General features: G+C 39.2%; 1 protein-coding gene across 5 annotated transcripts in view; it reads left to right on the plus strand.

Moving 5' to 3' along the window:
- Positions 1-12,238, plus strand: part of LOC147169573 (caskin-1-like) — a 40,757-nt gene that overhangs the window by 20,326 nt on the left and 8,193 nt on the right. For 2 of the 5 annotated variants that reach the window (XM_086082562.1, XM_086082564.1), the window contains exons 11-16: positions 4,275-4,373; positions 5,896-6,080; positions 6,474-6,555; positions 8,081-8,148; positions 10,660-10,767; positions 12,097-12,198. In XM_086082562.1, the coding sequence (XP_085938688.1) occupies positions 4,275-4,373; positions 5,896-6,080; positions 6,474-6,555; positions 8,081-8,148; positions 10,660-10,767; positions 12,097-12,198 (644 nt within the window). Of the gene's footprint in view, positions 1-2,008; positions 2,312-4,274; positions 4,374-5,895; positions 6,081-6,473; positions 6,556-8,080; positions 8,149-10,659; positions 10,768-12,096; positions 12,199-12,238 lie in introns of all 5 variants that reach the window. The other 3 variants (XM_086082566.1, XM_086082563.1, XM_086082565.1) reach the window with 3 other exon arrangements.

The following is a 12,238-nucleotide window of genomic DNA, read 5'->3' on the forward strand; positions in this document are numbered from 1 at the left end:
CCTCCTCTCCATGTGTGCTCGTCCTATTATTCCATCCTACCCAATGAATGCAACCATAGACAGTAGATTGGCAATGGACAGTGTGTTACCAAAATAGAGGCCAAGCCCCCCCCCCCCCCCAACAATAATGGGTGATTTGACTTTATGTATTCATGCTGTCCAAATATAATATACAGTCTATGGAATGAACCTGAAAACTCGACAGAGGTCTACATCACAAAGCAACCTTTAATTGCCTCTCATTAATCTCTTTTGTTTGAAATATTGTTTGGGTTTAACCATGAGTCAAATTCAAACGCAATTTGTAAAAAGACAAACAATTGCTTCATTTCGGTCGGCTGATAGGCTTTAACAACAACAGGGTTCAAATAATGGATGGATGTAGACAAAGCAAGGTGAGGAAAACTGCAAAAAAAAAAATGTTGGGGCACTCATAAGTCGAGGTACTAGTGTACAACTATAATAAAAGTTTTCTGAAGATAGGTAAATTAACTGCTAATGTTAGCGGATAATACGATTGGCATTATTCCTCTTTTTCCTCACGTTCCGCTTTTCCCAATAACTACGCCAATATGTTAAACCTATCAAACATCTCTTTACTGACAAATAATGAACGGTATACCAAAAGTTTTATTTCCGTTATGTCTTGTAAGTCAGATTTTTCTTTTTTAAAGAGTTGCAGCTAGCTAATTAGCGGTTAGCTGCTAATATTAGTTGCTGGTGTTATTCCTCTGTTCTCATGTTCTTCTCCCTTCTTTCGAAATAATAAGTATTGCAAAAAATAGCCTCGAACTGTTCCAATTTTTAATATGTTATAAAACACATAAATGTCCAGTTACACTTGCGCATCCAAGTTTATTTACTAGATGGAGCCAACTAATTAGCGGTTAGCTGCTAATGTGAGTGGATGGTGTTATTCTTGTTTTCTAGCGTTTTACAGGAATAGAGTACATCTTTGGTCACTCACTGGTAATTTTCTTATTAAAAAAGGATAGCACAAATATTTTTGCTGTGATTTTGAGGGAGGCTGGAATGGATTAAAGACATTTCTATTCATTTCAAGATGATTTGAAATACCTGTGCCTTGTCCATCTCTCTTTTTTGGGGGGCAAGCTACCTAGCGGTTAGCGACTAATGTTAGCGGTCTGCGTTATTCCTCTACTTCTCCCTTCTTCTAATATACAATTGTTAATAACAGAAATACATTTGTATTGGATTAATTTAAATAAATGAATTAACCCAGTAATGAAACCATGTTTTGGGGGGGAAAAAATGATTGCAACGAATATTACAAGACTCTTGATGCCCGGTGGGCTGCAATTAAAGCAACATACTTTGCCCACCCGCGAGCATATTTCCCCAAATTTTAGTGGCACTCAACAACATATATGAAGGTTCCAGTGTTGTGTGCGAAGATTTGCTGACACGATCGTTCCGTCCAGCTTCATCGCATGTCAAATGAAAAGTCTATTCTTGGTCTTGAGGTCATGTGACCGGCCGGCGTGCTCACATGAGGAGAGAGCCCCGTGTGATGCGTTGTGATGAAGGCCCCTGTTTCGCATGCTTGTGCTGCTTGTTCATACGTCACTTTTGTGTCGTGGAAATGGCATCTATCTCCATGTGTTTGCACTGTCGTTCAAAAGTTTGCAGACGATTTCTAGGCAATCGCACAATTCGTATGCGCTCCCATTCGAAAGTTAAGTGAGCCTCAATTGTTTCCATGGTAATATGTACGGGCAGAAAGTCGCACATTGTGGAGATCGATGCTTTTTGACTAGCTTTTCCGTTCTTATTTCAGTGGTACTTATTCTTCTTTTTGACCTTATATGAGTATATTCCCTGTGGATATATAAATATGTTCTTTTCTCATACATTCTCTTCTGATGACTCTTACTTTATCTCATTTTTTTTTAAGTGGACTGATGAGTTGTCGTGTTGTGTTGTTGTTTTGCATCTCTTTTTTGCACCTTCCTCCTCCTCGTCATCATCCTCCTTTGCTCGAGCCCAGGCCTATCCCCCTCCCAGCAGTGCCACACGCTGCTACTGCGCAGGCCCAACCCCTGTCCCGTTGGCTCGCTCAACGGACACTCGTACCCGCCCTCCAAGGTTCTGCCCCTGCACCTGCCCTCCCCTCCCACCCCTCACCCCAACGCACAATCCCTCCCTCGCTTCTCCTCGTTCGGGTACGTGCCTCTTCCCATCTCTCCGCCTTCTCTCTCCACTCCTCCTCCGCCTCCTCCTCTGTCTACTCCTCCTCCTCCTCCTCCTCCTCCTCCTCTCTCCACTTCTCAGGAGCAGCAAAGTCAGACAGGTACATACAGTAGTACACTTCATAGTAACCTTTTAAGATTGATTCTTAGTCGATAAGGCATGTTCTTTATCAGTGTTCAAATATTTAGGTCAGGGTTACTTTTCTCAGAGGGGCCACGTCACTTTTTGTTTTTGTGAATGGTCAAGTTAAAAACGATTATTATCGGACAGAACGTTTTGGCTACAACTCTCACTGTCCCACTGGTGTGAATCGTTTAAGACTAAGGGCGATAGGCCAAAGCTAACCAAACGCGCAGCAGCCCTTAACTCATTCACTCCCGGCCATTTTCACTGAAGCAACCCCCTTCACTCCCGGATTTTGACCGATTTTGCAAGGCCCACAGAATATTGTGCTCTATTGCTATAATAACATGGAACCTACCAGAAGAAAGATTAGACTCTCTTCTTTCGTTAGGATTTTTTTTTAAATATTTGTATCTGTTTCATTTTGCAGCAAATAGCATTAGAATACAGCTAAGTTATATCATTATTCACAAACCTGTTGAAAACACTGGGTAAAAGAGCTTGTTGCAACATGGCCATGGCTGATCTCTTATACTCTGCTGCCATCTGCTGACCGTTTTTTGCAATAACTACCATGCTTTAAGCATTAAACAACATAAAAAAAGGTCTAAATACGTATTTGGGAGTGAATGACAAAGTATTAAAAAACTTTTTTATCCGTTTTGGGGTTTGAATGAGTTAAATGTCCCCCCCAGGCCGGTCTTTGGACGAACATTATTTAACGGTAAGCGTATGCATTTCAAGAAAACTTACTGTGTCAGGAATTTTATTGGTCGTTATCATTTGCTGCTACAACAGCTGCCAAAAAACAATTTGTCTCCCTCTGATGCTGTGCCAACAATGTTCTTACTTTGCAACAATGTTAATAGCTCAAAATCCAAATGTGGATTTTCTCACTGAGGATTATCCAATTTTGGAGAGAGAGAGAGAGAACAAACAATATTAGTGATCTGAGAGTTAAGATTATTTTTTTTCTTTTTAATCCTCCCACACATAAAGCTGTTTGCGTGGCTTCACAGCATGCAAACAATGCTTACTTTTGCGATTGTAGCCAATATAAAAACAGTTTTAGGGCAAAACTGAAGCAGTAATATTACTGGTCGATATAACTTTAACAGCTTTGCTTGAATGTATCATCGTGGGCCAAAACAATGCCAACGAACTCGTGTTTGGTTAGGTGTAAAAGCTAAATCATCCAAATCATACAAATAAAATGATGAAATATTTCACTCTATTTACGAGTGGTGAATCTATATAATGTGCTGTAAGATCTTCATTCTTTGAATTCAATTGCTGAAATGACATTTCCCCACAATATTCTAGCTTATTCAGATGCTCCATAATGGACATATTTGAAAACAATCACCTCTTTGATAACGTCAGTCTAAACTGGTTAGACAGTAAGTCCCCTTATACAATTGCGAGAACAAATATGTGCGCTCTTTAAAATGACTTGGATTTCTGCATGAATTCGCCATAAAATGCGGCCTAATCTTCATCTAAGTCGCATTCTTCAAACAGTCTTCTTAAACTCATATCACACAATTGTTTTCATGTTTTATTGTCAAGGCTGGTTTATACGTAGAGCAAAATTCATGCACACGCATTGGATACAGCACAATATTAAAAGTACAAGGTAAGTACGTCAACTCGTCCGCTGATAACTTCTTGAGCTAATTGTTGTCACCAGTCAGCCGACCTTGAGTCAAATCATTGCGACGAGATTGGAGGTTTTGGTGTCAAAGCTGCCCTGCCAATATTCTGTTAAATAAAACATGAAAATGTACAGTAATTAATTGTTTGCGTGGTATTGTGATTTCAAAAAAATGCAGGCCATTCCGAAGGCTTCACATTGCTGGTTCTCGCTTCTGTGTTTTAGAGAGAGATTTAGCGGAAATGTTTGTGGTCATGAGTGTGCGTCCTTTTTGCGTGTGTGACAGGTTCTCGGACCACCGAGTTAAGTCCTCAGGGTTCTCCCACTTTGGGCCAGCAGAGCAGCGCAAGTGAGGACATCTGGGTACTCCGCAAACCGCTTGCAGGTAAACATTTGCGCTTGATCAAATAAATAAATGAATAAAAGTCTTCGTGCATGCTGTCTTTGGCAGTGGTGGGGAGTAGTACTTTACTCGAATATCTAGTTTTGACATGTTACTATTTCAACCTCCGCGGATTGGAAACATGACCCAAAAAAATCGAGATTGTCAAGACTGTGTTTTTATAATCGGTGAAAAGCAGGGACAGCAAAGACGTGGAGGAACTTGAAGCAGGGAGCAGTAACAATGACAGCAACAGACTTAGTTGTTTTTAATTTATTTAACACCTGCTTCTGGTGTTTTGAATGATCCGTCTTATATCGTTAGCCTCACTCGTTTTTAGTTTACTGTTACAATATTAATACACATTGTTTGTCTTGTTTTCCAACAACTTTCCAATGTGACTTTGGCAACTCTGCTATTAGGCTGACGACACTCGAGTAACGCATACAGTATTTTCATCATTTTCTAATTCAGGATTTTTTTGTTGCTCAGTTGTTAGCATTAAAGTCGAGCCAACGCTAGCTAGCCCTTACACAACAACACCGAACATGTAACTTTTTTTTTTCTTCTTGTCATTACGAACGCTTTGCAATTTAATAAAAGAGAAATATAATTTTGTGTGGAAAGAAGGAAAACACCAGCTTCTGGTTAGCTTTTTCGAATCGTTAGCCACATAGCTAAATGCCCAAGTCGTTTTTAGCTTGCTGTTAACATATTAATGAAGAATTATTTTTGTCTTGTTTTCCAACAACTTTCCAATGTGACTTTGGCAACTCTGCTATTAGGCTGACGACACTCGAGTAACGCATACAGTATTTTCATCATTTTCTAATTCAGGATTTTTTTGTTGCTCATTTCACAATGTTAGCATTAAAGTCGAGCCAACGCTAGCTAACCCTCACACAACACCACTGAACATGTAAAAAAAGAAAAAGAAAAAAAGATTGTCATTACGAACGCTTTGCAATTTAATAAAAGGGGAATATAATTTTGTGTGGAAAGAAGGAAACAACAGCTTCTGGTTAGCTTTTTCGAATCGTTAGCCACGTAGCTAAATGCCTAAGTCGTTTTTAGCTTGCTGTTAACATATTAATGAAGAATTATTTTTCCTTGTTTTCCGAAAACTTTCCAATGTGACTTTGGCAACTATGCTATTTCATTCAAGTACAGTATTTTCATCATTTGCTTATTCAAGATTTTATGCTGTTCAGTTCACAATGTTAGCATTAACGTCGAGGCAACGCTAACTAGCCCTGTTTTCTTTATCTTCTCACTATAGTGAATAATTAAATTGCCAAGTGCTTGTATACAAGCATTTAATAAAAGGGAGAAATAATTTTGTGGGCATAGATGGAAAAAAAAATTCCCCTGTTGTGGCAGTTTATCAAAATGGGTATTGCACATAAAGTCAAAATACAAACGAGTAAAACTTTTGTACTTGGGTAAATTTCCGAATCTGTATTATTATTATTATTATTTTTCCTTCTACTTAAGTGGGTGTACTTTTACCACTTCTGGCCTCTAGGGAGCGAACGCAGCGGCAGCGTGGGCAGCCTCGGAAGCGCTCGCTCGTCGAGCAGCCTGCAGGGCTCGGGAAACACGCATGTATTGACGACGCCCGCACCCTGTCCTCATCCTGCACTGACGCCGGGAGTCAACACGCATGGCCTTAACGCTCCGGGTCTGAACGCACAAGCTGAGGGGGTCAAGGTGCAAGACGCCTTTCTTACTTAAATATGTGTCTGAGTGTGTGTGTTTAATTGCAATTATTTCACACATAAAAATGGGAATTAAAATGCAATGTATATACTGCAACAGCACGTCCATGATCGCTAACGTGCTAGCTCATTGACCAGCTGCCAATGGTGACAACTCACTCTTCACACGCAACCTGGCTCACGGGTTAGCCACTTAACAGCAAGCCAACTCTACCCTCTCATTCCTTGACACCCACATCACTCACCAGGCCAGGCGCCGCCTTTTAAAGCCATACACACTCAACGTCACAGATACTACAGTTGCCAATTGTGCAGATGTACCTAATGTTGGTTAGATGCACTTATTTTGAGTGCCTTTGCTTATGTGTTTCTTGTATTCTTTTAGCTCCTGGCCACCGTCCTGTCCCAGTCGGTAAAAGCCAAGGAGCATCTCTTGGAGCAGTCTCAGTCCGTTGAGCAATCAGCAAGTAAGGATCAAAACATCACGAAAATGTGACTGCAGTGCTTCCCATTGTTATCGTTCAGTCAGTTTTGACAAGCGGTGATTCCTAAATGGAACTCCATTGTCTTATGCGATTAAACGCAACCATTCCGCAGGATCAAAACATTTCACACAAATACAAGACGTCCCGAAATAGCGTGCCACACACACACACAGTGATGTGAATCCCGTTTGTCATCATTTGATCTCTCTAAAGGCCGTCTGTCTGTTCTAATCAGACTCCAGCGGCAGTTGACGTGTAGATTTACAAGCGTGAGAACAAAGGCTTTTTTTAAATTAACTTTTTTATTGGTTTCTTTACAACAAAAGAACACCCATTTTTTTTTTAAATATATACCAATATACCAAGCGAAGCACATGTAGATACTTATTTACAAATTACTCGTCTCCATGAAACTATAAAACAAATAGGGAGTGATGTATTTTTCTGTGTTAATCAGTCATTGTCAAAATTAAAGTCAGATCTCAAGGGCTGTACAAAATGAGGTCCAGTATATGTCTAGTATGTCTAGTACATTTCTAAAATGTCATTAATGAATGCATTTATGTATAGTGTAGAAGCACTATTGCTTCATGAGTCTTTGATTAGTCGTCTTTCCCAGACATGGTGGTTTCTTAACTCATTTGCTATCAAAAACGTATAAATATGTTCTATTTTAAATGTTGTACGTGTTCCAGAGACGTATTTATACGTTTTTAATGGGTTTTTTTTTAAATGCTAGAACATACAGCAGGGAGGCTTTGATGCAGCCTCTAAACTGCACAGAACGGTTGAAGCAATGGTAGTTATTACAAAAACGGCCAGCAGGTGGCAGCAGACCATAATAGATCAACCAGGGCCATGTTGAAAAAAAATATGTTTTCCCCACAATTTGAAATAGATTTGTGAATAATAATGAAATTTAGCTATATTCTAACGCTAATTGCTGCAAAACGGAAACAGATCAAATATACTTTTTTTTTTCCTGATGAAAGAAGAGATTCTAATCTTTCTAGATAGGTTCCATGTTTTTATAGCAATAGAACGCCATCGATTTTTATTTTTTTTACTGATCATTTTTGTCAGGTCAGACTGACAGTTTCATCAAATACGGTATGACAAAAAAAAAGTGTATAAAAAAATTAATAAAAAAAGTTAACCTGATACCATATATAATATCGATCATTTTGCTATAAAGTACATTTGCCATATTATTATTACATTGGTAAATTTAGCACTATCATAATCAATTGTATCTGTATAAATGGGACAGAAATTTTTATTTTTTTTTGTAAATTACGTACCATTAAGGTATCAGGTATCCAAATAAAAGTAATTACGACTACATGTTATTTTTTTTTTTAGATTTATTAGCATATATTTCTTAATTAGCTCAAATGTACAGAGAGAGAGAAGGCCACTATTTGAGGAAACATACTATATAATTGCTAAATGTATGCTTTAATTTGAACATATTTTCTCCTGTGTTTTCCCTCGCCTTGTCGTCAAGGCTCTTCGACTTCCACTGTTCACGAGCAGCGGCCATTCGAGCGCAAGGCAGAGGAGGACGATGGGAAAGTGAGTTTTTGGGCTGTTTTCGCACTCCTTTGGTTCGGGAGCGATGGTATCGGGTGGGTGTGGCCTCTGCTTCTTACCTGAGGATGCTCGTGACGCCCTGTCGCCATGGAGACAGGCAGAGTGACGGAAAGGCGCATGGAGGAGTCAGTGGGGTTGACTTTCACACACAGTTCACGTTTTTTGAAATGATGTTTTTAATTCAAACTTCAATGAATTTTTTAAATCTAAAAATAATAGATGCTTTTTAAGATGCTGGAGCAGGTTAATTACATTTCAATTGAGAAAATTGATTTGATATACAGGCTTGCTCACAGAATTATTTAAATTCAAGGAAGTTGAGGAACCACCGTAAAAAGAATTGGGGGGGCGGGGGTTCATTTTCTCACAGAGTTTCACTATTTACAGAAGTTCATTGCGTTAAACCGAATTAATGACTCAATCAAGACATGCGTAGCGCAATTTGGTTTGCGCTGATGACAGCGCATCAAGAGCATGCAGTCAGTTCTGATGCATGCTGTATGTTTGATCAAGGGAATGCATTCAAGTGCCTTGTGGATGGTAATTACCCGTGCAGGCAAAATGAAAAGTGATTTCTTTTCACTTTGCTGAGCCAGCTCGCCCATGTGTTCATTTACATCAGCCTCCCCGAATGGAGCAGGGAGCGGTAAATGAGGGAATTATCTCGGACACAGCCGCGGACATCATTCAAGCGCGTGTGCCAAAAGCTATTTAAAGGGTCAGTTCACCCTAATTACGAAAAGCAATGAGAGCAATCTAGACATGCAGATCGTGTTTTTTTTTTTTTTTTTTTTTTTTTTTGGGCTCTGCTAAACATATCTGCCCCAAATTATAAGTTCCGTCCTTTGTTCTGCCACACTTCCATCTTAAGGTTTCAGCTTGAGGGATTTTTGTGTCCTCACGCAGACAAGGTTGACAGCCAGCTAGCGTGATTTGGGGTGAGCTGATTTTTAAATAGTTGTTTGTCTTTGGACATTCTTGGTTTTGAATTGCGGCCATGTTGTCCAAAAACCCACAAAAAAATGATTTGCTGAAGAATTGGAGATTTCTTTTTTTTTTTGTTACCTGTAGAGATCCAGAGAGAATTGTGTTCTTCCCCCATCATCATTCTTCTGAATTGTGCACGGCAGATAATGTTGTTTTAGCACTTCAACTTCTTTTTTTTTTTTTACACCACAGCTTGCCACAGTACGCCTTCACCCTGCTGTGAAACGGCGCCTATAGATTTTAAGAATAGCGTTTTCATGGGGTTTGCTTCCCATATCTTGTGTTCTGTATTCAAGTATGGTCTCTCCTATTTTCTGTTGTAGCCTGTCAACTAAAATGTCAAATAGCAGTGAGTACAGTTCCCTAACATGTGAATGTGGTTTAGCTGCATACATTAGTGTCCTCTGCTCTAGAAGCAGGGAGTAGCGTGTTTAGTTCGAGAATCAGTCGGTGATATATTGTTGTCTCTGTCCTCTATGCATACAGCAATGTTCTGTGCTCTAGAAGTAGGCAGTTGTTTCAAGAAGCACGCAGTGGTATAGCTTTGCTCTCGATGCATAGAAACTGGGAGTAATGTTTAGTTTTAGAATAAGTCAGTGATGGTGATACCTTGTTGTCTCTGTTAAAGAAGCGTACAGCAGTGTTGGGTGCTCTTAGAAGTAGGCCAGGGGTCTGCAACATGTGGCTCTGGAGCCACGTGTGCTCTTTAGTCTCTCTCCTGTGGATCCTCTAAAAAATATATATATATTTTTGGGGCAAAAATTAATATAGATTTTACATATGTATTTGTATTTTTTTTAAGATAAAATATTCTTGAAACGAATTAATGATTAAATAAATAAATAAAGAATAATTATTTTTTTTAAATGTCATTGTCCAAATGTTTAAGTTCTCAAAAAAAGAGAAACAAAAGGTTGACTTTTTTTTTTTTTAAATAACAAAAAATGTCCCAAAAGTAACCATAAAATGTCCAAAAACAGAAGAAATCATAAAGCATAAAGTATCCACAAAATTGTCAAAAATGTTGATAGCAAAAAAAAAAAAAACTGGATTAAAAAAAATGCCATAAAATGTCCAAAAAGGAAGAAGAAAGGCAGAAAAATTGCCATATGTCTATAAAAAGGTAGTAAAAAAAAAAGTCCAAAAACGGAAGATGCTGCATACTTTTCTGTTGTGGTGCAACTCTAATTAGCTCTTGGGCCCTCATTACATTAGACTAACTGTTTCCTTCATCAATAATAATAATAATGAATTTTATTTGTAATGCACTTTATATTTCACCAATCTCAAAGTGCTACAAAGGAAAAAAGTAACATCACGCAATGTTCAAATATTTGCGGCTCCAGACACATTTTTGCTCATTTATTTATAACAGTAAATGTTGCCGACCCCTGACGTAGGCAGTTGCAAGTTGTGTTCTAGAAACAGGAAGTGGCATCGTCCCTTTGCCCAGCGGTGCGTTGTGCTCTCGAATCAGGCAGTAGCGCGTTGTGTTCTGTGTTCTAGAAGCAGGCAGTAGTGGCGTGGCTGGGTGATTTTCAGCTGCAGTTCTACACCACCCACTTCCTCACGGCGGGATATGATCTAGACACCGTTAGCCGCATGACCCCCGAGGTAAGGTCAAGACCCCTGACCCCCTCATGCCCCGCCCCTTTTCTTTGTCAAGGCCCCGCCCAGCCGAGCTCACAAATCCCCCACCCCCCCACCCCACCCGCTGAACCAGACGATGTCATCATGACCCCCGTGTGTCCGTCACCGTCCTCTCTGCTGGTGTGAGTCCTCAGCCTCGATCAGCCGCTTCTCGTTCGCATCCTGTCCGCCGCATTTACATATCTGTGTTCTCACATGGCTGTGTACTCTCGCCTGAGCTGGTTGTGCAGTTGTCCCTGAGTGTGCCACTGTGCGTTTATGTATGTGACTGTGTATGCATATTAAAGCTGACACCGTGGCATGATGTAAACCCCTTAAGGGCGAGGAACACTCACTAGAGATTATCGAGACATAACGTTTTTCTAGCTCAGGGGTCTGCAACCTGCGGCTCTGGGGCTACGTGTGGCTCTTTAGTCCCTCTCCTGTGGCTCCCTGTGGATTTCAAAAAAATAATAATTTGAAATTCATATTTTTTACAGATACATAAAATATTCTTTAAATGAATTAATTATTTAGATTAAAAAAAAAGAATAATTAAATATTTAAAAAATGTCACAGGCCAATTTTATAAGTTGGAGAAAATGTTTTAAAAATGACCTAAGATGTCCAAAAAGTGACCATATAATGTCCAAAGAGGAGGCGGAAAAGCAGAAAATTACCATAAAATGTCCATGAAATTGCCAAAAATGCCAGAAAATTTTATTTTTAGAAAAGGCAGAAAAGAAAACATTGAAGTTACCATAAAATGTCCAAAAACAAACGAAGGCAGAAAATTACCATAGAATGTACACAAAATTGTAATTTTTTTAAATAAAATTTTAAAAAGTCAGAATTTTTTTTAAAGGCAGAAAATAAAATGTTCAAAAACATGAAAAGAATCCCCCAAAATACCATAAAATATCCCCAAAAATGTCATAAAAAAGGCAGAAAAAATGTAAGATATTCATAAAATGTCCAAAAAAGGAACAAGAGAGGAAGAAAAATGACCATAATATGTCCGTCCATAAGATTTGACAAAAAGGCATGTATGAAAACAAAGTCTGGAAAAACAACCAAAAAAAAGAGTAAAATTAATCTCAAAGTATTGGATGCTGCATACTTTTCTGTTATGATGCAGCTCTACCTCTTGAGCTCTCAGTACACACTCACACGCTGTTTTGTGAAATTTGAACATTAAAATGTCTCTTTTGACAGTAAAGTTGCACAAACCTCGACTGTACGCATAAAGCCATTTACATTTCAAAATGGTGTAAAGGTCGCGGTAACTTTCCGATCTTTCCGTTTCCGTCGAAGGACATGACGGCGATCGGGGTCATGAAGCCGGGACATCGGAAGAAGTTAATGTCAGAGATCAGCAAGTTGCCCTCGGCGGACTGGCTGCCAGACCACAAGCCCGTAAGGATCTCACGTGTACTACACAAGTTGCAAGTGAACG

Source organism: Leptonotus elevatus, chromosome 8 (genome assembly GCF_054856555.1).
Source record: "Leptonotus elevatus isolate MCC_2025b chromosome 8, RoL_Lele_1.0, whole genome shotgun sequence".
NCBI classification, from domain to species: Eukaryota; Metazoa; Chordata; class Actinopteri; order Syngnathiformes; family Syngnathidae; genus Leptonotus; species Leptonotus elevatus.